The 22,962-nt window shown below is 48.4% G+C and overlaps 6 protein-coding genes across 12 annotated transcripts; 2 read left to right on the forward strand and 4 right to left on the reverse strand.

The window, feature by feature from the left end:
* Positions 1 to 4,218: 4,218 nt before the first annotated feature.
* Positions 4,219 to 5,720, reverse strand: H257_08802 (hypothetical protein; the record flags this gene model as incomplete). Its single annotated transcript, XM_009834850.1, has 5 exons — positions 4,219 to 4,230; positions 4,298 to 4,447; positions 4,726 to 4,842; positions 4,916 to 5,219; positions 5,545 to 5,720. 5 exons carry the CDS (start codon positions 5,718 to 5,720, stop codon positions 4,219 to 4,221), a joined length of 759 nt encoding a protein of 252 aa, XP_009833152.1.
* A 692-nt stretch (positions 5,721 to 6,412) lies between these two features.
* On the reverse strand, positions 6,413 to 7,061 carry H257_08803 (hypothetical protein; the record flags this gene model as incomplete). The annotated part of the gene is made up of 2 exons (XM_009834851.1): positions 6,413 to 6,701; positions 6,853 to 7,061. 2 exons carry the CDS (start codon positions 7,059 to 7,061, stop codon positions 6,413 to 6,415), a joined length of 498 nt encoding a protein of 165 aa, XP_009833153.1.
* A 3,688-nt stretch (positions 7,062 to 10,749) lies between these two features.
* Positions 10,750 to 11,893, reverse strand: H257_08804 (hypothetical protein). Its single transcript, XM_009834852.1, has one exon. It carries the CDS (start codon positions 11,807 to 11,809, stop codon positions 10,913 to 10,915), a length of 897 nt encoding a protein of 298 aa, XP_009833154.1. The 5' UTR covers positions 11,810 to 11,893; the 3' UTR covers positions 10,750 to 10,912.
* Positions 11,894 to 15,045: 3,152 nt separating this feature from the next.
* On the forward strand, positions 15,046 to 16,564 carry H257_08805 (hypothetical protein; the record flags this gene model as incomplete). 6 transcript variants are annotated; one of them, XM_009834858.1, is made up of 7 exons in its annotated part: positions 15,046 to 15,106; positions 15,152 to 15,216; positions 15,265 to 15,453; positions 15,506 to 15,589; positions 15,771 to 15,882; positions 15,939 to 16,228; positions 16,491 to 16,564. In XM_009834858.1, 5 exons carry the CDS (start codon positions 15,046 to 15,048, stop codon positions 15,840 to 15,842), a joined length of 471 nt encoding a protein of 156 aa, XP_009833160.1. In that variant the 3' UTR covers positions 15,843 to 15,882; positions 15,939 to 16,228; positions 16,491 to 16,564. The 6 variants fall into 6 exon arrangements, with proteins under 6 accessions (XP_009833160.1, XP_009833156.1, XP_009833158.1 ...); XM_009834854.1 differs by having other exon boundaries at positions 15,506 to 15,882; XM_009834856.1 differs by having other exon boundaries at positions 15,771 to 16,228.
* Positions 15,899 to 21,324, reverse strand: H257_08806 (the record flags this gene model as incomplete). Of its 2 annotated transcripts, XM_009834859.1 has the most annotated exons (14): positions 20,558 to 21,267; positions 20,289 to 20,461; positions 19,880 to 20,217; positions 19,398 to 19,757; positions 18,988 to 19,222; positions 18,710 to 18,864; positions 18,378 to 18,633; positions 17,716 to 17,936; positions 17,505 to 17,582; positions 17,214 to 17,378; positions 16,899 to 17,131; positions 16,560 to 16,630; positions 16,091 to 16,203; positions 15,899 to 15,964 (listed from the first exon to the last, which is right to left on the reverse strand). In XM_009834859.1, the coding sequence occupies exons 1-14, from the start codon at positions 21,265 to 21,267 to the stop codon at positions 15,899 to 15,901; spliced, it is 3,174 nt and encodes a 1,057-aa protein (XP_009833161.1). The 2 variants fall into 2 exon arrangements, with proteins under 2 accessions (XP_009833161.1, XP_009833162.1); XM_009834860.1 differs by lacking the exons at positions 15,899 to 15,964; positions 16,091 to 16,203; positions 16,560 to 16,630; ... (2 more) ...; positions 17,505 to 17,582; positions 17,716 to 17,936 and having other exon boundaries at positions 17,962 to 18,633; positions 20,558 to 21,324.
* A 249-nt stretch (positions 21,325 to 21,573) lies between these two features.
* On the forward strand, positions 21,574 to 22,723 carry H257_08807 (hypothetical protein). Its single transcript, XM_009834861.1, has one exon. The coding sequence runs from the start codon at positions 21,663 to 21,665 to the stop codon at positions 22,503 to 22,505; it is 843 nt and encodes a 280-aa protein (XP_009833163.1). The 5' UTR covers positions 21,574 to 21,662; the 3' UTR covers positions 22,506 to 22,723.
* The last annotated feature ends 239 nt before the right edge of the window (positions 22,724 to 22,962 follow it).

Raw genomic sequence — 22,962 nt, forward strand, 5'->3', positions numbered from 1 at the left:
AAGATTGCTGCACTCGAACTTCTAGAAGTACATTCCGACCCCGACGACCACGAAGGTGCTCACATACTGCGCGTGCTACATAAGAGTCAAAACGATGATGACAACGATGTTATCATCGAAGGGATACATCAGCCCATTGAACTTGCTGCTGACAACTACATGAATCGCAACCTGCAACGGCTCGAACTTCAAAACCAACCTCAGCAAGGGTGGCGAGTTGATGTGGATGACATGACTTGTGATTGCAAGTACTGGAGACGTTCTGGTGTGTGCGTTCATTTAGTCGCAGTGTCGGAAGCACTTGGGCGATTGGTTCCGGGTATGCCAAGGAAGATTCGTCGCATCGTAAACCGAAGCAACCGTGGGCGTGGGCGAGGTTTTGGCCGTGGATTCGGGCGTGGTCGAGGATTACAATATGGTGGAGTCCCAAACGACGAAGTATTGATCCAAGATATCCAAGACGCAGTCCCCCATGAAGTTGAACAGATCCTCCTGCACCCCGACTTCCAAGTTGAGATGGCACTGGTGTAACATGTAACCTTTTTTGTATTATGTATTTCATGTTTCATCAACGTTTCACTATCGCAGTTGTTAATCACAGCTGGCGATCTTGTCTGAATTTTGGGATCAAACACCCTTGCAAACATTATAACTCGAAAACACTATACCACACGATCGGTTATATTCCGCGCCAAATTTCTTGTGAGAGCGACGAAACGATTGTGACAGTGACAAATTTTGTTGTGATGAAACCCTGTACTCCTAAAAAGTGTAGGTTTTTCTTATTTCATATGGAGATGGAGTTCGCCGGCCAGCTACTTCTGCTGTGTAGACAGGTCATGCATTTATAGGGACTCTGTCGATACGAAAAAACCCCGATGAAATCGGATAAATATTCCGACCAATACGACGCCAAGACCCCTCGATGGCTCCGCCCACTGTGAAGTCCACGACGAGTTCGCCCGCGACTTCCATCGGGAATACCAATCCTACGAGAACGACTGCGTATTCAACGTCGACGAGACATGGATGTACTACAACCTCCCTCCAACGTACATTTGGGCTGTTCCTGGCGGCAGCGCTAAGATCTCAACGGGGGAGAAGCATTCGATGGGCATGACAGCGGTCCTCAAGGCGTGATCGGACGGTCAAAAGTTGCCCCTGCTATAGATCATGAAGGGAGTACGCGGGGTGCGCATCGAAACCAACGAGTTCCTTACGTTTCCTCGTGGCCATCACTACGCGATGCAGGAGAATGTGTGGATGGATGCGGTGGTGTGGAAACAGTACCTACGAGATGTCCTTGGCAGTTCCATCGAAGAGCCATCGGTGGTTCTAATGGACAACTTTAAGTGCCACGTCTCGGATGAGTCGTACAAGAAAGATCATGCATGAAGAACTTGGTTCCCACCTTTGTGCGCTGCCGCCGAACGCAACCTCGGTATACCAACCACCTGACGTCAGGGTGATGGCGCCGTTCAAGCGCAGCGTACGTAACTTGTGGCTGTACGAAGAGCAGCTTGAAGGGGACGACGATGAAGATCCATACTCACCAACTGCTCGTCAAAAGCGATCTCTCCTCTTTGATTGGCTACTTGATTCGCATCAAATTTCGATATAGTTTCTGTGTTATAACCTAGAATTTGATTCGCGTCATTTCCGAAAGCACAAATCGACCCGCCACGCCTTCAATTTCGTGTGTATACATGTGCACTCACGGTCTAATGTGTATGGCTATCGATTTAACTGTCCCCTGCAAGCCTACAGACGTTGTCGACTTGCCTGTAGACTTGTAGCTCATCACGAAAAAAAGAAGAACATAGTGCACTCTCTGGTGCCGATACTATATCGTAAAATTTGACCATCTCTTGGTAACTAGTTCCAATTCTATATATTGTCAAGTCGGTTCGTAATTGGAGTCGCCAGTAGAATCGAATAGACTTGGCAAATCGATTTGAGAATGAACTAGCCAATCAAAATCCATTCTTTTCAAGATTTCTAAATGGTTCAGCCAATCAATACGTTTTCTAAAAAGAGAAACGTTGCAGATTGAACTCGCACTGTACTATAGTGAATACTAATCTGGCGCACAATAGTTGTCACGTTCGATTTTTTATTGGTGGAATTTTTGTAACACCTCACCGTTCTTGCTTCTGATTGGTGCAATCGATAGGGTGGGATCTCCTCTTTGATTGGCTATTTCCAGGTCCTCTCATTTCGTCGTAGTTTTGATGGTACGACGTCAGAACTGCGGCACGCGAAGAACAAAATGTGGTGCTTCATCTGCCAGGCTATGAAGACGTCGTTAGTTCACATTCACTTCGATTCCTGTAGCATTATACATCTCTTCGAAAGCTTCTCACTGGCGCGCAACGCATTTTGGCCTGTGTGTAGTCCAGTAGCTCCACCAACGATGGGAGGACGGCGGTGTCCGCGCCATGCTCTTATTTCTACTAGGGAACTCTTCGAGAGTTCGTACTCCGCTGAGTGAACCTATAGATTGAATGCTACATGTCATTCCTTGAAAGCGTGCTCGCACCATATCTCTGAGCTGACATACAGCCATGCGTCACCAAGCCATCGCGGAAGCGACCTGCCATCACCCGATTCTGGTGTATTTACCTATATAATCCGATACTTCATATCCAATTAGACAGGTTTATTCAGAAAACTCAAGTTTTGGCATACATAAATCAAGTGAAAATGGAGGCGACAACTATTCTGCGCCAGAGTAGTACAAGATACATTGCAAAGTTCATTCAAAAACGGTCTCACTTTTGGACTGAACAGTCCAAATTTGCGTGAGAAGGACAATAATATCTACATGTTATGTATTGACGGTTTACCCGTACAGCGAGTCTGGGCTCGACAAAAATACTTCTTTCAGTAAGGCTGCTTGACAACTGACGATTTCACCCATTATAAATCTCTATAATATGATAAATATATTATATTTAGAAGGTTTTGTTTCTAAGAAGTATACTTTAATGAAGTAAAACAAAGTCGATACATTTATGTAGGCTGCAAAAATCGGGGGATGAGGGATTCAGAGTGAAATTCATTCAGCCATAAAGAAGGTGTGAATATTATCATAGCGAATAGATTTTGATCGTTCCTTCATGGCGGTCACCTATTGGCCAAAATAGGACTGTTCGCGATATCGATGTCGTCCGGGATTTCGATGCGTTAAGGTATATCTTACTTGTAAACCTTTAATGGGGGAATTCTGAGCTAATTTTAACAGCCAATTAGGACGTATGAACTGACACTGTGAGGATTGTTGCAGATACTCAAAATTTCAGCAAATTGAGACGTAGAATCGACAGATCTCAATGTGGTGAAGAAATTCTACGTCTCAGATTCAAATTTAGTGATGAATTGGTCCAGAAATAGATATTTAACCTAGCGGTATTTTACATAGGGTGACCGCTGAGATGTATCGTTTCCTGGAGAACATGGTGAAAACGTCAAAGAACATGGTTTTGATTGGCCAATATTATGGGGTTAGGTCTACGGTACAGTATTCAACGCCTGTCCACTGACAACAACAATCATTTCAAGGCGTCCACCCTTTCTCTGTCGTGCACACGCAGTAAGCTGCTGTCAAATGAAGGCGCCATGTTCCGTGGGTCTTGTGGGCATTGCATGGGCCAGAGTAATTCGGTTGACACCGTGATGAAGCAACGGAAACCTTTACAATGCAACATGCGTACATGGTTGCAGATTCCACTTCCTGGTACGTTGCTATCCAACACCACAAACCAAACTGTGTATGCATTTAACATTTGTATGCAAACAAACCATTTTTAGCATTATACACTTATGGAGCTACGTCAGAAGCAGGGGAAGCACTAACTGGTAGTCCACGTAGAGCCTCCTTTTTTGCCTTCTCTCTCAAATACCTTTGTCGACGCAAGCGTCGGGTCTTTTCAGGGTATTTCTGTCGCCACTTCGCTTGGGAGGTTAACGTGTTCGATGCACGTCTGGCATGTTCACGTTCTGGAGCACTTTACGCCATTTTTCACATCCTCGTTTGAATCGTACTTGCGTTGCTGTTGACGAATTTTTGCCTTGTTTTTTTCGTAGTAGGCTTTTCGACGTGCCACCACATGAGCATGAGAAGCCGATGGGGTAGTAAATGCTGATGTCGGTGATGCTAAAGGATATATATCATGTTAAATATAAATTTTGCAATACTGGTGTAAAATACATAGAATCTTACAACGTGAGCTACTTGGCACACTAACATTTCGTGTGCTACACAGGGGGCTGCCTTGGAGACTGTGTTGGGGACTACGTTGTGAGGTGCTTTGAGGGCGGTCTTGGGACCGCCATATTGCGGGCTATAATGCGGATTGCTTTCCGGGATACGCTGGGGGCTACGTTGGGGACTGCCGTTAGGGGCTGCGTTAGGGGCTGCGTTGCGTTGGACGTGCTGCCGATTTAGCTATTCCATTGAATCAAATTACTATCATACATTTTCAATTTATGGTACGAACGTGGTAGCGCCACTGGTGATGAAGTGTACGTTGGGTCTGGTAGCCATGGCTCGTGGTCTAGAGAGTGTTCTGAACGCACATTGCATAAAGTGTCGATGTACCTTGTACTTGAGATGTAGCATGTTGTGTAGCCAGTGGGGGGTCACTTGTAGGACTCTTTTGCCGTGTAAAACAGTATGTATGCGTTTGTCGCAAGCAACGAGGGTATATTCGTGGACATACAGACCTTGTCGTCCATACTGAACCATCGCCCACTTGGTGCCAGCACGTACGCAATGTAGTGACTTGAAGTCAGTGAACTCCCCAGATGTAGGACAACTCCTCGAAGCTCGTACACAATATCCTATGGAAGTATTTTAGTAATCTATCGATCAAGTATTTTAGTAATCTATCGATCGTTGTGGTTTACACTGTACCGCGTGATCCACAGTGGCAAACTCACTCATGTTCAGCTCTGATGTGTATTGGATGGGCTGGCCGTTCTTTTTTATGGTGCGTTTTTCACCGACCGCGAAGCGTAGGACACGCAGCACTAATACATGGGGCCACTCTGCAATGGCACTTGTACGCACAGCTGGGCATCGGCGATTGCAATAAGCGCACTCGTACGAGTTATCGCCCGTTAACGCGGTGACACCAAACGCTCTTCTTAGGCCGTCCTCAACAGTGACAACGTCTGGAGTGACTGGAATGTCGATGTCGAGAAATACCTCAGACGATCTACAGTACTAGATTAACAAGGGTTCGTCTGGTAACCGGAAATATTGCAATATTCAGGCCCAAAACGCCATTTTGGGGCCGAAGTCAATAAATCTGATCATATTGAAACATGTCTTGTTTGAAGAGTTTTAACCCAAATCCAATAATTCCGCGTGGGATTTACTCGTTGAAGAGGTTCAAAACGCCACATTACAAAATGGACCTTTTACCTCCATTTTGAAAATGGCATTTTTGGTTTATCCCATTTTGCGATAAAATGGAATATTATTTTTGAAATGTTACCAGACGCACCCTAAGCTAATGATAATTTGATAATTTGCTTTACCTGGCCTGGGTGTTGCAAGTATTACATTCAACAATGTTGAACACTTCGCCACCGAAAGCTGGTAAACACATGGGCATGGCTGACACGAACTGAAAAAAAAACTCGTGTGCGTCTTCTTGGCGTCCAGCACCAAACGGCAGCCACACGTCAGCTAGGTGACTGTGCAACTCGTCCATTCGATACCCGTTTGGCTACGTCTTGCGGCGTTTCGTTGGATCGTTTACGTGGATGTCATGAACGATCCTGCTTAGGCAGTCTTGGGGGCTGAACTGTGTGATCAGGACAGGCTGGTACGGTGGTAGGAGGGACTGAACCACGGGAGGAAGGTGCAACAAGCACTGTAAAACAGCGTTGACGTAACACGTTCTTCCATAGTTGTGAAGGCCAAGTCCTAACCCAAACTCTCCGCGCCACTGAAGCAAGTTAGTCTACATCTGCCATACGTTTAAGACACATACAGGGAACTTCAGAATGCAAGGCCTACTTTTTCTTCGAGTGGGATCAAGTATAAGGTCATTTGATTAGCTATCGAACTTCGAAGTACGAAATAAATTCCTGCCAATCAGGTTCATCATTCGAAATAATATTCAGCGCTTCAAGTTCATTCTTTTGTATTGTGGAGGTAATTATATTATGCGTCAAAACAAGCTTAGAAACATATCGGGCATGAAATCAATTGTAGTTTTTTCGACAGGTCACTGAAACACGCAGTACCCATAGTTTTGTTATGATTGGTTCTATACAATTGTACATACACTGTTACGAGTGTATGATATTCGTACCGAGTACTACCGGTTGTACGTGGATTTATGTGATAACGACTCATAACAAGCAATGTATAATGTTATTATACTACGGGGTCGATTCTTTAAACATGATTGACTGTGAAGTCGTTGACAGTGAGTCGGGCGACGGGCAACTCGAACGTCCACCGTGCGAGCAGCCGGTCGCACGCCCTCCTCCAGATGGAGCACGTGAGCGACCGCGTCTTGCCGTCGGGTTTGTCGACTTGGCCGGGTCCAAGCACGCCGGCCGCGTCACGGACAGTGACATCCAGTAGACGGACGATGAGCAGCAAGAGTGCCGAGAAATCAACCAATCGTTGTGCTCCCTCCGCGCATACTCTCGAGCGACGGCCCGGGCCATCGCAGAGTAAGCTGCGTGTCCAAGCTGATGCTGGCCCTGCGAGGGCTAGTAGTATTACTCGTTCACATACTCGTAGAAATGGTAGTTCGAATAGCTCGTAACGACATGACTGTAATAGCACTTGGCAATTATGAGCGTGTACGACTGAATAGAACACCCTACATAGATAAGATCGAGACCACCACACGCGACACCACCACAACCGCCGACACCGCCACGGCGGATGATGCGGCGAAGATCACCACTACACCCGCCACAGTGAAGACCACGACACTTGACACGAGGAAGAACTGTTGTTTGTCGTGTCGGGAGTCGTGGCCTTCATCATGGCGGGGCACCACCAACGATGGGGTGCAGAATAATTGAAACATTGTCTGTGCAAGACATAATAATATATAGTCGTGATCTTATACAGTATTATGAGATGTAAGTTGACTGAAGCAATAAAAATTGATTCGTATTTAAAAAAATGTGATTTCTACTGTGAATAAAAATATCCACCAATCATGTACCGTTATTTTCACAACCCAATTCTATTGGACAATTTAGGAGTGCAACGTTTGCTTTCTTCGGTAGGCCTTGCATTCTGAAGTTCCATGTAGTGTCATACTCACTCCGAACCAGAATGTTTGACGCCGAAGTTTAGTATTTAACGCCGAATCGTAATGTTTGACACCGAATCGTAATACCGAAGTAAATTGTTCGACGCCAAAATGTTAGCATGACAGCGACGCCGCGTAAGAAGTATGACGCCAAAATAGACGTTTGACGCCGAAGTGTTATGTTTGACACCGGAGTATTATGTTTGACGCCGAAGTAGATGTTTGACGCCGACAAATGTAGGTAACGCGTCAACGAGTGTTAACGAGTGTATCGGTTACGGCGGTGGGATCATGGACAACGACGAGCAAGCATCCAAAGCAACGACAACGAGAGCGCCCGAAAGGAAGGAGCGCTGCGCAACAACAGCACCCAAAGGAAAACGGCCAACGAACTACGACAGCGAGCACTGAGCTAAAGTAATGGCCTTCAGTCAAGCAATGGTTGACAAGCGTGTCACCCTCAACACGAAGAAAGAGAACAACTCAAACTGGAGTAAGTTCGTTTCATGGTGGCAAGACAATCCAGAGTACGCCCACGATCCACCATTGACGCGGTTTACGCGGCTTCCCGAAGCCATTTGCTGTTACGTGGATCAGCTCATGCTGCCGGACGATGCGGGAAACTCACCCTCCATGAACGTTGCCAACAAGGCTCGCGCAGGAATATCGGAGTTCTATAAGTACAACAACGATGGATATGGAACCAGTTCGTGGTGTGTCAAGGACGGTCAGGGATATGGAAATCTCATGACGTCTCCTGTTGTGCTGGGTTGCTTCAAGGGCCTGCAAATGGAAAAGAAGGCGACTCACGTAACGCGACGTGCCGCCCCCATGACAAAACCGATGCTGAAGACCCTGTACGCTTTCTTGGACCGTTCCAACGACACATCGAAATCATTCAATCTGTGGTTCAAGACTGTCACTTCGCTGAGCTGGTACGCGTGCGCCAGAATGAGTGAAGTCCTTGGTCTATGCGGGAAAGACTTTTCCCTTGCGAAGTCCACGACCAGTCAACAAGACTCCAACGTGCGTCTCGAGTACCACGAGTATATCGAAAAACCGAGTCCGGAAATGACCGCACATATCGTTTGCACCATTGCCAAGAGCTGTGGGATAGTGATATTTGTGCCAAGCACCACTTCGACACGTGGATCGAACACGTCCAAACTGCGATGAAGCACAACTTCAACGAGGACCTTGTGTTCCCCCAAATACCGTTGTCACGAAAGTACTCAAACCTGTCTGCGTCCGTATTCAACTGGGGTCATGCCATGTCGGAGGGATATGTCATCAATATCTTGAACGAAGTTATCGCGACCATGCTCCGTGACGTCGACTTTTGCTCGACAGCCCACGGTGCAGTGCTGAAATGCTTCGAAAACGTATACATGACAACGCATACGTTCCGTCGTCTTTTTGCACAATGGAAGTTCTTTCAGGAGGACAAAGACAAGCGTTGGAGTTCGAAGATGTTGAAGTGGTGGGGTGGTTGGTCGGAGCAAGACATGTGCGATGTCATCATGAAATACCTTCTCGATAGCATTTATGTTGCCGAAGAAGAAGTACTTGCTGACGCGATATCCCCGGACCGGAAGCACTTAGCCGGCTGCCCGACCACGTGGATCTACAGCACTCATGAACAGCTCTCGGAACTGGTTGCACCGAACGAGGACGGGGGGCAATTAGCTATGGCGAACGTGTACAAGTCGTATCTTGAGGGCATGGAAGGTCGTGTCATGGCCCGAATCGACGACATGGAAGCACGCCTCCTTGATCGTTTTGATCGTTTTGACCCCCCGAGCACCCTCCCTCTTCACATTGAACCACGCATTAATCCTTCGAGTACCCCAAACGTCGTGGTTGGACCTACCAGCAACGATCCAGTGTTGGAAGCTCGTGTCATGGCCCGTATTAGTGACATGGAAGCACGCCTGCTTGGTCATTTTGCCCCCCAAGAAACCTCCCTGTTCACCTCGAACAACGCTCAGACACACCCTGTAGCTCCCATGTCATGGTTGGATCCGCTTACAACGATCCTGTGTTGCCGATCCAATCGTCTGTGCTTCCAAAAGCGACGAGTTGGAAAATGCTGCAACGATATTATCATTTTCCATCACCGACACAGCACCTATTCAAACCTGTGGTGCAGTTTACGACCGAAGACAAAAAGGCGCAAACGTCACATGTTCGAGTCTCAAAGTGTTGTACCCTGGGCAAGGCGCTGTATGCTATCGCAGAGTTTCTCGGGGTCCGTATGCAAGACATCGACAACACCAAGTACGAGGGGATTGTGACGGCTCATGAGGCGGTTATGATGTTGTATGGACGGGTGGATGCGATTAGTCGGTTGAACTCGCAGTGACGCTATCGAAGAAGGTCGTGGCAACCCTCACAGCTGGCGACGTCGAAGTTGTTGCATGCCTTGGTGACTTTGCATCCCACCTTTTAGAATCGTAACGTAGTCTTCGTGCTATGGAGAAGACTTTATTTAATGTATGGACTTCTTTCATGTGGTATTATCTGTTATTGATGCGATGCTGTAGCATCAAGGTCTCAATTACACGGAATAGTGTTAACTGCTGGATGTCTATCGACTCAATTGGAGCCTGAATACGCCTGAGAGCCCACAGTCCATTTTACTTCCATCGGGAGATGGCAACGACACTTGAGACCCATCAATGAAGGGAAGATGAGCTGTCATTGACATCAATTATGGCCTGCGGCGATTGGGCAAAATGGAGAAACTCTCTAAAAGATAATGTTCTTCTGTGCTGATGTTCCTCAGACACATTGTATTGTGGATCTATGTTTACATACAATACAAAAGGTAAAAACTGCATTGAAACTCGATTTATCTACTTACTGTCAATTGTAAAATTATATCTTTGTCCAAAGAACACGTTTTTGGTCAATTTTTTTCTTTCTGCTACGCGTTTTTTGTATTATAGAGAAAATTGTATACTGCAGCAAAAAACCTTTGAGACTACATTGTTCTTTGGTCAAACTATAAGCAGTATCTTGATTTTTGAATGTGACTCTTATCCGTATATAATATCCGGAGGGAGTTGAGACCTTTAACCTCCCACTCCAGTGATAAAACGCATGAAATTGGTATTTAACGTATTTGGGTTTAACAACATTAATTGTACGTTAAATAGTAAAACCTCCACTGTTCGATTTGCCCAGTTGGAAGTTTTACATCATAGCACCAGCCAGCTACGCATGTCAGCTATGGGTTAAGGCGTCTCAGTGGTTGCGATAGCTAGCCGCTGTGATGCGCTTAATCCCGCAATTAATATTAAACTTTGAAGTAACTTCGAAATTTCAGTGCCCACCGGGGTAGGACGAAGTCCCAGGTTACTTGTTTTTTTGTATATATGTGTGCGGAGTCTTATCTAATCAATTCCCCGATTAACCAGGATTAGTCCAGAATAACGTTAACGTAATGTTAGCAAAGGTGTTTCGCGCCACATTCGACGCTATTATTATCGCACCAATTCTTGATTTGAGCATGATGATATCCACTCCACAAAGCTAAGCTTGCGTCCCTTTTACGTACGCATCACGATCAAAAAGTGGATACTACGTAAATACTAAATTAACAGCTCGTTTCATGACAGTCACAGCTCGACGACCCCGCCGTCGTCTCCTTCGTCCTCGTGGCCATCCACAAGGGCTTCCATCGCTTTAAAATGGGTAAAGCAATATCCCTTGGTGCGAGCGTTCTTTCGGCACGCGGTCTGCAGACACTTCTTGCCTCCGCCATGTTTGATGCACAGTCCGCCCGTGACCGCGCCCTTCATACACCCGGCGGTGGCACATCGATGGCCGCCACCGTGAGCCACGCAGTACCCGCCACTCACGGCACTCTTGGGGCACGCGTGAAAGTTGCAGCGCTTGCCTCCGCCGTGCGCAATGCAGAACCCACCGGAGAGGGCGTACTTGGTACAGCCATCGTGTCCACAGCGGCGGCCGCCGCCGTGGTGCGCGCAGAAGCCACCCAGCAACGCCGACTTGTTGCATCTTTCCCCGAGGCAGCGCTTGCCCCCTCCGTGCGAGATGCAGAAGCCGCGCTCCTTGGCGCTCTTCACACACCCGTCGACGTCGCATCGTTTCCCTCCGCCATGCGAAATGCAAAGACCCCCGGACTTGGCGCGCTTTGTGCATTGTTCAACCTGGCACAGTTTGCGGCTGACGCGAACAATGTCCGAGTGCGGGGATGACCGGCCACTGGAGGATTGGGACGGAAGGTAGCTTGTGAGGTCATGGTAACGACGGGGAGTGGTGATGGCAGATGAAAGCGGAGGCGTCTGGAGTGACATGATAGCACTGGAAAGGCGGTACTGACACAGCGAGGTGGCATGCTGCTGTATGGTAGCTGCGTGGAAGAGACACAGGCCGCTGTCTTTGGCAAAACGGTAGCAAGGGGATGCTGCGCAATACGATACTGCGTCGTCCAAGGCTGGGACCATGGCGGAAGGTGCAAGTGTAGAGTGGGGCATTCGGTGTAGCAGCATGGCCAATGAGAACTGAATCGTGTTGGCGATGGTGGGTGCGCCCCCGCGGGACAAAGCAAGAATGATCCGAGTGCACTTTTCGAGTTAGTATTAGTTACCACATACAATCACAAAGATACATATGATAATGTAATGAGTGAGGGTGGGACAAATTTATGAATGGCGTTTTTGCCAGCTGGGGCTGAGCATCACGGGGGGGCGTTAAATGTAAGAACCCGAATGTAAAATCCACCAAGTCAATGCATACCGTACGTAAGTTGTCTATCTGCAGCATGCTTGATCGCTTCGTAAGCCCAAATCCGAAGGCGTACAGAGCCTCCTTTTGATATCGTGGCGTGGCAGAGAGTGTACTGTACCACACTATCTATACTGTTACTAGTATTGGTTTGTGAATGGGTAATTCGCGTGGGGTAGTGGGATCGTAATCAACTTCGAAAGATAGAAATGACTTTCGCGAACGACTTGTACAGTATAGCCGCGTTGATTGCCAACGAGCTCGACGTATCGGTCGCCCAATCTCTGTTGAGTTGTACATCCAGGACGTCAGAACGCAGTGAGGAGGACATTCGTGCGAATAAGCTATTGACAAAGAGGGAATGTTTCTGGCAACTTTACGTACAGTAACTTTCTTTCCCGTACCTGATGGTAAGTCACTGGACCGATGGGATTACTGGTCACCGCAGTAAGTTGCCAAGAAAACTATCGATATGACCCATGGTAAACATAGTGAGCTGCATCTCGTGGTTCCTACCTTTGTACGCACAACTCCTCTGAAGTCACTACATGCCGGTACTCTAGGGGAACCACATTATTCCTGCTCCCCGCTGTCAAGTGACCCACGTTAATAATTCTGCCCCTGCTGATATATGGCCCATCTTCACAATCTCAAATGTTCACACCAATTTACTTCACAACCCGTATCGGAGCGGTGCATGGTTGTGAAATAAACACACATTTGAGAACGCATTGCAGTTCAGCACGCCATCCACGTCGCTTTATGCCACGTAAAGAAAGCTTGCAAGCGCTTCATCTCGGCCACGGTTCATACTGCCATCCATGCCGTTTCGTCGTGATGTGAGCAAGGTTAGTTATTAATATATGCGGTGAGCTATTTAGTTGCCATCCCACACTTATTTCGAGGGTCGTCCGTCCAGTGACAACTGTCTGTCGACTGCTGACCGCAAAAGGTACTTCGAAGTACAAAAACAAATTGGTGGTAGGACCACAATGTTCTGTTCCCCGCAACGCAATCTACACATGTCGATGGGAGGGGAATATTGCACTGAGTACGTACAGCAAGAACGATGAGTTTTTCACGCCTGCACCGCCGTTTGGCGTGCAAAGTCATTGAACTGTGCTATCGTTCGAAGCGAGGATGTACCTACAGTACTTATGGGTGCTGTGTTATCCAGGTGCAATGGGAAGAGTAGTCCACGTCTAGCGGTGGGCATCATCAAATCATTCTGCGTCCAACAATATCCATCGAAATATGACTGGAGCGTGGTTAACCACTGTCCCGTCGTTCGGATACATTATCCGGATATCCCTTTCATGGCGATCATTCCGCCGCCCGTGTTTTCGCGAAATAATGTTGTGTGTATGATTGTTGCCAATCGCATTCCAAGGATAGTTCCAACTTTACGTCATCTCTGCGACCCCAAACTTTATTGTACCGATACTACAGTACTCACGATATAGAATAGGTTGATTACGCGGCCCTCGCGACTACAGTGTAACTTACAGTAACTTAACCCGCTCGGATGGGAAGCAAAGTGCAAGTAAGCGGCAAGAAAGCACTTCACTTCTCCATGTTGTTGCGCTTTAGAGCATAGGGGGTACATACTGTACAGTACTACTAGAGTAGTACTTGTAGTACAGGAAGTAGATGAATGACTTGAGTGTCAGCCAGCTGTATATAATAGCCCCCACAGTCCTCCTTCAGATCAAAAAGGTCTACTACTAACCACGTTAGTATTGAAGATAGGGGTAACACTCATTACTTAGGGAGATTTCGCAATTCACAGTCGATCCGTGCTCGCGTCCGTGAGAAAAATTGCACGGACACGACCATGAACGCGGATTAAATTTAGACGATTTCGCTGTACATATAAGATTTTTCTGCGTGCGGAATAAACATACTGGTAAGGAATCATGTGCTTGTGAGCTGCGGAATAATGCATGAATTTCAACACCAAAATATTTCTAAACAGTCCATCAGTGGGGTATTTTGAATGGTATATCCGGAAACAGCCCCACAGTCCTCCTTCAGATCAAAACATGCAGAGGTTTACTACTAGCCACGTTACTCGGAGTAGTATTGAAGACCGGAGTAACACAGTCGATCCGTGCTCGCGCCCGTGAGAAAAATTGCACGGACACGACCATGAACACGGATTAAATTTAGACGATTTCGCTGTACATATAAGATTTTTCTGCGTGCGGAATAAACATACTGGTAAGGAATCATGTGCTTGTGAGCTGCGGAATAATGCATGAATTTCAACACCAAAATATTTCTAAACAGTCCATCAGTGGGGTATTTTGAATGGTATATCCGGAAACAGCCCCACAGTCCTCCTTCAGATCAAAACATGCAGAGGTTTACTACTAGCCACGTTACTCGGAGTAGTATTGAAGACCGGAGTAACACAGTCGATCCGTGCTCGCGCCCGTGAGAAAAATTGCACGGACACGACCATGAACACGGATTAAATTTAGACGATTTCGCTGTACATATAAGATTTTTCTGCGTGCGGAATAAACATACTGGTAAGGAATCATGTGCTTGTGAGCTGCGGAATAATGCATGAATTTCAACACCAAAATATTTCTAAACAGTCCATCAGTGGGGTATTTTGAATGGTATATCCGGAAACAGCCCCACAGTCCTCCTTCAGATCAAAACATGCAGAGGTTTACTACTAGCCACGTTACTCGGAGTAGTATTGAAGACCGGAGTAACACAGTCGATCCGTGCTCGCGCCCGTGAGAAAAATTGCACGGACACGACCATGAACACGGATTAAATTTAGACGATTTCGCTGTACATATAAGATTTTTCTGCGTGCGGAATAAACATACTGGTAAGGAATCATGTGCTTGTGAGCTGCGGAATAATGCATGAATTTCAACACCAAAATATTTCTAAACAGTCCATCAGTGGGGTATTCTGAATGGTATATCCGGAAATCGTCCACCTTCCGGATATTCAACGTAATCTGGCACAGTATTTTTGCATGCTTCGCACGACACCGACAATCGAGGAGTGCTACCGGCGGTACGATGCACAAGACAAAGGTACATTAAGATCCAGCCCTTCAATCATAGTAATGCTGTCGGCAGGTTACTTGACGAAGAGCGAGCTCAAATGGGCGGTGACGGCGTTGCTGGGAAGTGCACCGAGCCGAGTACGTTTCAAGTCAGTCTCGACTTAGGAGTACACTCGTGGTCCGTAGCTGGTGCTTCTATCGCTCTTTGAGATCGCTCCGGCTTCGTACGAGATCATGCAAGTCGAAAAAGACACATTTGTCCGCGTCATGACGCGCCGCGTGGCTAACATCGACGTCACGGAGGGCATTCGTCGATGGTTCAAGGCGTTCGACCTAGATTCGTCGGGGTTCATCTCGCTAGCCAACTTCAAACAGGTATCGTCCTTCTTCCTGCACGGCCATGACATGATGCTCGTGGCATTTCCAGGTGTGCCAGGCCATCGCACCGCACATGACACCGTCGGTGGTGCATCAACTGTTTCGCGAAGCCGACACCAACCACGACGATAAAGTACGTACTCCGCCATCCATTCTGGTTCATTGCCCGTTCTTCCCTTTTAAGAATGCTTTGATATTTGTTTTCTATAAATATATATGTTCCAAACATAGGTAAAAACATGAAATAATATATCTGGACAATATATATTGAGCATTGGGGGGTGGCTCTACCGATTTCTACATATGATGGATAGGTAAGCTATGGGGAATTCGAGCGCCTGATGCTGCTATCACTGCAGCTGCAAACTCTAGCACCCCATCCCTAAAATCAAGATGCCCCAGCGTCTTGTGGGTCCACAATATACAGTAATCATCTCGTCATTCATCCGTGGGTCATCTCTTGGTTGTTGTTGACGTGGTAGGCCCGCATAACCGTCGCAAAGTCCGACTATACACAGCCCCATCAAAGATCGTCAGTGAGCCATCTATCGTCCATTTGGACGAAGTAGCGTCGTTGGTGACCCCGAAACCCCGAAACCCCTAAACTCCTAAACCCCCAAACCCCGAATAGTACCGGTTTGATTTCGTGCTCGCCTTGATCGTTCTCTTCGCCACACATGTTGAAAATGCGCATGATCGTGCGGTCGTCGCAGTCAGCGTCGACCTTTTTGATCATCGATTCGAACTCTATATATGTTTCCCAACCACACGGGTAAGAGCGTTGCAAGATCTTTGATCATTCTTAGTAATCATATATGTACAAGAAACAAAGCCAATGTATATATATCAAGAATAATATTGTGGTATATTCGGTACAAATTTCCAGACCCCGTCGAATCGAATCATTCACGTCCAAATCGAATCACGAATCGACGGCATTGGCTAATTTTGATTGGATATATTTGATTGGCTCTTATAGAAAGGACAAGTATATTTAACCAATCAGAACTCCAGCGTGATTCAATATTGATTAGACAAACCACGCGAATTTGGGAAGTTTCGAGTGAATTCACAATAACAGTATAATTAATATATGTATGTACCTTGGTACGTCAGCACGCCGTTGCCGTCCTCGTCGGCTTCTGCAAACAGCTTGGTCATTTCCTTGTCCACACTAGATCAAATCCCACGTGTGATGTGAGTGACGCTGTTGAGATGTCCATATCGCCACGACGGAGATACACAACAACGTCATGTATTGTGAATTCGCTATTAATATAAACTTCCAAACTATTTGTCTATTGAATATAGTTGTCCTCGTTTCTGTAAGAGCCAATCAAATCCACTCAAAATTGGATTAGCCAATCATAGCGTCGATCATTCGTGATTCACATATACAATCAACCAAGGGACCCTGGTTGTGGTTTGTGTACTGTACTTACTTGGTCTGGTACTCGTACCACATGGACATGACGCAGTCCATAACGTCGTCCAAACTGACCTCCATGTGCAGACCGTCATCCGGCAGACTTGACGAGGAGGACGTGACGGCGTCGGGCACGTGCGCTTCCGACGGCAGCCCCACGATCCGCTTTTGCAGCTGTAGTCGCACGTCCATGGGTATCGAGTTATCATATGCGTGGACGGCCAGCTCCTTGGCAACCTGCAGCGGGATCTACACAAGTGTCAAACATCAAGAGTAATCACTACGACACATTCAACATAATATGGTGGACAAGGGTGAGTCATTGGCTTACGAAACAAGGAGAGGACCCGTCGCCTAGCCGCGCTTCGACGTCCCCTGGCGGGACCATAAACTGCAGCGCTTGGAGGTAGACGTCGATGGCTTGGGCGTTGTACAGCTCGGCCGTCGCCCCAAGCAATACGCTGAACCACTTGGCTCTCGAATTCTCCTTGTCAATCTACATATGCCATTGAAATACGATGTAAATCCTTCCTTCACCACACAACTGATAGATGTCAGTACCCACATAGAATTAATTGGTTCATTTGATATTAAATTTTGACCATGAAAACGCACAACGAACCTTTTTCAGCCCAGCCACGAGGCTCGCAATTCGCTTTTGAGCCGTGCTTTTTAGGCCAAACTCTTGTACGTAAATATCCTAGTCCGTGCGTCAGATTGCCATTGGATCCATAATATAACAAATGTTTTAAAATAGAATTTAAATAATTTAAATATTAAAATATAATATGTTTCTAAAAATGATTAAATATATTTATATTATATCTCACAACCTGGGTCAATTCGGCGAGGGAATACCGATCCAACCCCGACCGGTCGTCGATGTCGTCAAACACGAGTTTCTTGGCGTACAATTTCGAGATTTCTTTCAACACGTCGGCCTCGGCCATGGCGTTCACTTTGCGCTTCTTGACGATCTGCATGAGCACGTTGTTGCGTTTCTTCAGTTTCGACGCGCCGCTCGCGACCTGCTTTTGCATGGCCACTGTCGCTTCTACACATAAAAAACTATCATCATATTGTGCCCTTTTGCTCGATTATTTCCAAATTCTGTGCTATTTCAATCACAAATCGCTCGCGTCGACATGTGATTGGTTCATTTTTCAGAAAAGCTATGTGTCGAAAAAAATCGAATAGTTCGTTTAGCCAATCAGAGACCGGTTATCGAATCATATAATATTGTCAAATCGGATTAAAGTACCGCCTATGCTAATCAAATCACGTCCTGTCGCATATATTCTGCCAATCCAAACGTTTGATTCGGCCAAGTCCCTTATATACTAATCCTTGTATTGTATAGTTTGTATAAGCTTAAATGACATCAAATGGAATCGAATGTTGACTCAATTGAAATGCACAATATATTTACATAGATACAGGTAACCACGTACTATTAATAGTATATAACACGTATATAACACAACACAAGTACTACCAGTTTGGGTGGCGGCCATAGCGAGTTTGCGGAAAGGGCCGCCGCCACTGCTAGCGTCCATAAAGTCATGTACGGGCATCGCGTGGAGGATTTCCTTGTGTGAAGCTAAAAACGTGGCCAGCACCGTCGGGTTCATTTCCAACGGCTCCACGAGCAAGTCGGGGAACCTCGCGAACAGCATGGACAAGAGCTTCGGCGCGCGATGGGCGATGTCCACGATCGTTTCGGGGGCGTTTTCCAAGTACGCAGTCAGCGCCTACAAGCAGAACCAAAACACCACAACACGGATATGAGATACAAGTGTGTCGACTACTATATACGTGACGACTGACCTGTGGACACTGGTCGAGGATAGGGCCGAGCATGTCGCCCGACGCAGCAAACATGGTTCCAATTGACGATGGATGGGCATTAAAGACTGCCGTCAAGTGGTCTGGGACTTCGGTCACGACCCGGGCAAACGCGGCTTTGGCATTCACCAACACGTCTGCATTTGTTTCGATGAGTTGTCACCGTAGATATATATATATATATATATATATGATCACGTCATGGATGCGAACTGATCACGTCATCATCGACCAAATTTCTATTAGTACTAGATAGATACCGGTCAAGATACTTGGACTGGACTTGACGATTCCTGAAAGCAGCGTGGGGCGATTCAGGAGCACGTCGCGGAGGGCCTTGGGCGTTTTGACCAAGTATTCTTCGAGGGCGAGGAGGTTGTTGTCTTTGAGGGCGGTCGCCAAGACATGTAGAAACACGTCTGGCTTTTGGCCCAAGACATGGGCAATCGCCGATCGATTCTGTTCGACCACTTGGCTCAGCAACAGGGTCGGGGCCTACAAATTGATGTGATCATCAACCAGTCAATTATAACAGTCGATAACAGTGGAATGTCTAATAGTAACACCCAATAGCAGTGAACTAGGACAATAACAACGACTATTCCACAATTATAATAGTCGAATTGTAACAGATTATGTAGGGGAATAGGGGCGGGGGCTATGTATGTACTTGCAGCGCGTTGTTTAACAACGACGGCGCACGGAGGAACAAGTCGCTAAAGAACGGTCCGTTGGCTTCCATCACCCGCTGGACGCCGCGGCCGCCGTCGTCTAGCACAAGCGCCTCCATAGCGTCCGCGTGATCCTCCATAAACATGGCCATCGCGTGCTTGTGCTTGTTGTGGATGGCTAAGAGCAGAGGCTGCATGTCATGTAGCGATCGCTGGGCAACCACCGACGCCATGAGGGTCAGCTGGTCCGACACGGACGCATGCGTGGCGGCCGCGACGACCACGTCCATGCCAAGGGTGGACTGGGGCAGATGCTGGCCCACGACATTCAGCAGCAACTCATGACGCTCGGCGTCGCTCTAGGGAAAGCACAGGCGCATTCAATTTCAACTATAGAAAGGGATCGTCTTGGTCGTGTGTCTGGTAGTATCGTTGCTGGGCAATTTGCTTTGTTTGATTTACAATAGGCAAAAACACGTACGGCAGCAGACGCGACGATGCCAGCGATCTTATCGAGGGGGGCGACCCGTTGCGACGCTTTGTGAGCCGCGATTTGGGCCATGCAATCGTCCAGGGACTTTTGAGTCGCGGCGAGTTGGTCCACGTAAAGTTGGCGGGGTGGGATGGACGGTTTGTCGTTGGGGGGGGGCGTGACAGGGTCTGGAACGTACAGCGCTCGCTCGAGCACGACTTTGAGCACATGCAGGAGCCGGGCGTAGCTGGGAAGGTGGTCGGCTACTTTGGTTAAACAATCGAGGGCAATGTGCACGGCGAGGGCGTGGGGGTGGGCGGCGTCCACCACGGTCGCTTGCATGACATCTAACAGCAATATCGATCGTTAGACACTATGCTATGTGTACGAGGCAGATGCATAGGGGGGTTGTACGTACACGAGGACTCCATGTGTGCCGTGACTGATTGCCAAAACGACTCGACGTCGGACGTTGTGGCATCTGCATGCAGGGACCACTCGTCCACAACGTCAAGCAAAACATGGTGCCCATCGCTGATACCACCGCGAGAAGGGGACGTGGAGGATCCGAGCGACTTCCGCGTTCGTGTCCTATCCAAGGAACACTCCAACTGATAAACTGGGAGATCCAAAAAGCCAAAGTATAATGTCGATCAAGGTGGCCACAGTGTATGGGCTACTACGTACATTGGGCAAGGCGACGACGACGCCGCCGCCTTGTGGGGATGTCGAAGAGGGGGGGTTGTCCCTGTGGCTGCGGCGGGGGAAATGCACGGTTGCGCTGAGTCATGGACACCAAAGTAATGGTCGAGCAGGAACTGCGTCTTCCGGCGTGCAGATTCTTGGGCGTTCGCAGTGTTTGGGAGCAACGTGGCCCGGCGTTGCTGCTTGAGTTCAGCCACGGACTGTCGGTGGTCGTCGTGCGATTTGACCAGCTGGTCGACATCTAAGCGGTACCGATGGGCCAACATGCAAGCGCGCACTTCGAGGTGTTCCCTTCCGTGGACGTGCACGACGCGGGGGGTGGTGACGTTGGCCTTTTCTCGAGGGGAGGGGGAGGACACCGTAACGGGGCGAGGCGTCCCCGGGCTGATGGGGGACCACGACGGCGGCGGGTTGGGCTGGTGCGTTTGCACTTGTTGGCGCTGGTCCAAGTAAAAGTTGAGCCGGGTCTTTTGAGGCGACACGAGATCCTTGGCGTAGTGCGGCGTAGGTATCGTGCGTTTGAGGATGGGTGGCTGCTCGTGAACCTGAAGCACGTGAAACAGGTTCGGCTCGGTCGACGACATGTACGATGACATGCCAGGAGAAGTCGGGTGCACGGCGGTGACAGGGCGGGAGGCGCTCGCCTTGGAGACAAAATCTGCCACAGACTTGTCAGTCTCCATCGACTTCATTGGAGTCTGTCAACAACGCGGACGGTGAAGAGTATGTACGGCGGGAGCGGCGTGACGTCAGTTACAGAGTAACGACCAAGGTTGTAACTTTGAAACCGTGCAAGAAATTCACTTTGCCAACCCATGGATTCGACTAGTTGCACATTTGCTGATGTAGCTACCAAAACTAAGTAGTTCAAGGCCATTCCACACCGACATCCTCGACGACGATCACTTGTCCACGACATCGTCAGTCCCATTCCTTCCCTGCAGACTTGAACATGCTCATTTTCCAATTCTTGGCAATTCGAAACGTCGTGTCGAGATCTCGAAAAGACGATCCGGATAAAGGAGTGTACGGATAAACCGCCCCCAACGTAGTTGCCACACATTTTCGATTGATTCCGTCGCTAGAAATGTGCACCCGTGTGTATGTCGGCAACCTCCCCATGGACGTTCGCACCCGCGAATTGGACGACCTCTTCTACAAGTATGGCCGCATTCGCGATATCGACATCAAGCAGCCTAGCCGCCCGCCGGCGTTTGCGTTTGTCGAGTTCGAACACTCTCGCGACGCCGACGATGCGATCCGCGGCCGCGACGGGTACCAATTCGACGGCCAACGCCTGCGTGTGGAGCGCACGAACGGTGGTGGGGGTCGTGGAGACCGTGACCGTGGAGGGGACAAAGGATTTGGCCGCAACCTCATGGGCAGCGGCAAGTATGCGGTGGATGTCACGGGGCTGCCGGAAAGCGCAGCGTGGCAAGACGTGAAGGACTTCTTCCGCAAGGCTGGTGACGTGATCTTCGCCAAGGTCGACAAGAAGGGAGTCGGCTTCGTCGAGTTTACCAACAAGGAAGACATGCTCCGCGCCGTGTCCAAGTTTGACGACGTCGAGTTTAAGACCCGCACATACACTGCCGTCATTCGCGTGAAGGAAGCCAATTACACAGCAAAGAAGAGTAGCAGTGCGCGCAGCCGTAGTCGTAGTCCGCAGGGCAAGAAGAGTAGCAGCGCGCGCAGCCGCAGCCGTAGCCCACGGGGCCGTGGACGCAGCGCCAGCCGCAGCCGCAGCCGGAGCGTCAGCCGCAGTCGTTCGCGCAGTTCAAGCCGCGGTCGCAGCCATTCGCGTAGCCGCAGCCGTAGCCACGACATCAAGAATGACAAGAAGAACGACGACGAAGTCAAGGAAAAGATCGACGACAAAGGGACCACGCCTGACGAGGCCGTGGAAGTAGATGCTGCTATCGCCGAATAATCATCGCGCGACAGTTTGCTGAGCGTTGGGGCTGCGAGACCACGGCGGCTGGTGTAATGCATTGTACTTTCATAGGTTTTGTGTGTCTTGTGGGGTCTGTGATAGGAGGCAGCGGCGGCGCTGCGAGGGATTGGCCGAGCGGCGGCAGCAGCGGTGACGACGGCAGCAGCTGGATCAGCACCATTGCTTAATCTAATAGATTTCTTTTCGAGGCTACATCTCCATGCAGTATTGAATTCTCATCACACAGGATGCCAGTTGGAGAGAGGTATATTAAGCATGCTGGGGTCAGGGCCATCAATGGCTGCCTGACACAGTGAGCCATCCGCACATGCATGCGCACACGGAACACTTCATTCTGCCTCCGTTTCGCCATTTCGGCGGTGATCCACACGAAATCTCATGCAACCCCAATCGGTTTCACAGTCAAGTTGATCTTATTCTCCAACGCTGTGCA

The sequence above is a fragment of the Aphanomyces astaci genome (assembly GCF_000520075.1).
Source record: "Aphanomyces astaci strain APO3 unplaced genomic scaffold supercont1.20, whole genome shotgun sequence".
NCBI classification, from domain to species: domain Eukaryota; phylum Oomycota; class Saprolegniomycetes; order Saprolegniales; family Verrucalvaceae; genus Aphanomyces; species Aphanomyces astaci.

Excerpts from the sequence above, each read along its gene's own strand:
- H257_08804 (XM_009834852.1), bottom strand. The coding sequence starts at position 11,809 with ATGCTGCTACACCGAATGCCCCACTCTACACTTGCACCTTCCGCCATG.
- H257_08807 (XM_009834861.1), top strand. The coding sequence starts at position 21,663 with ATGTGCACCCGTGTGTATGTCGGCAACCTCCCCATGGACGTTCGCACC.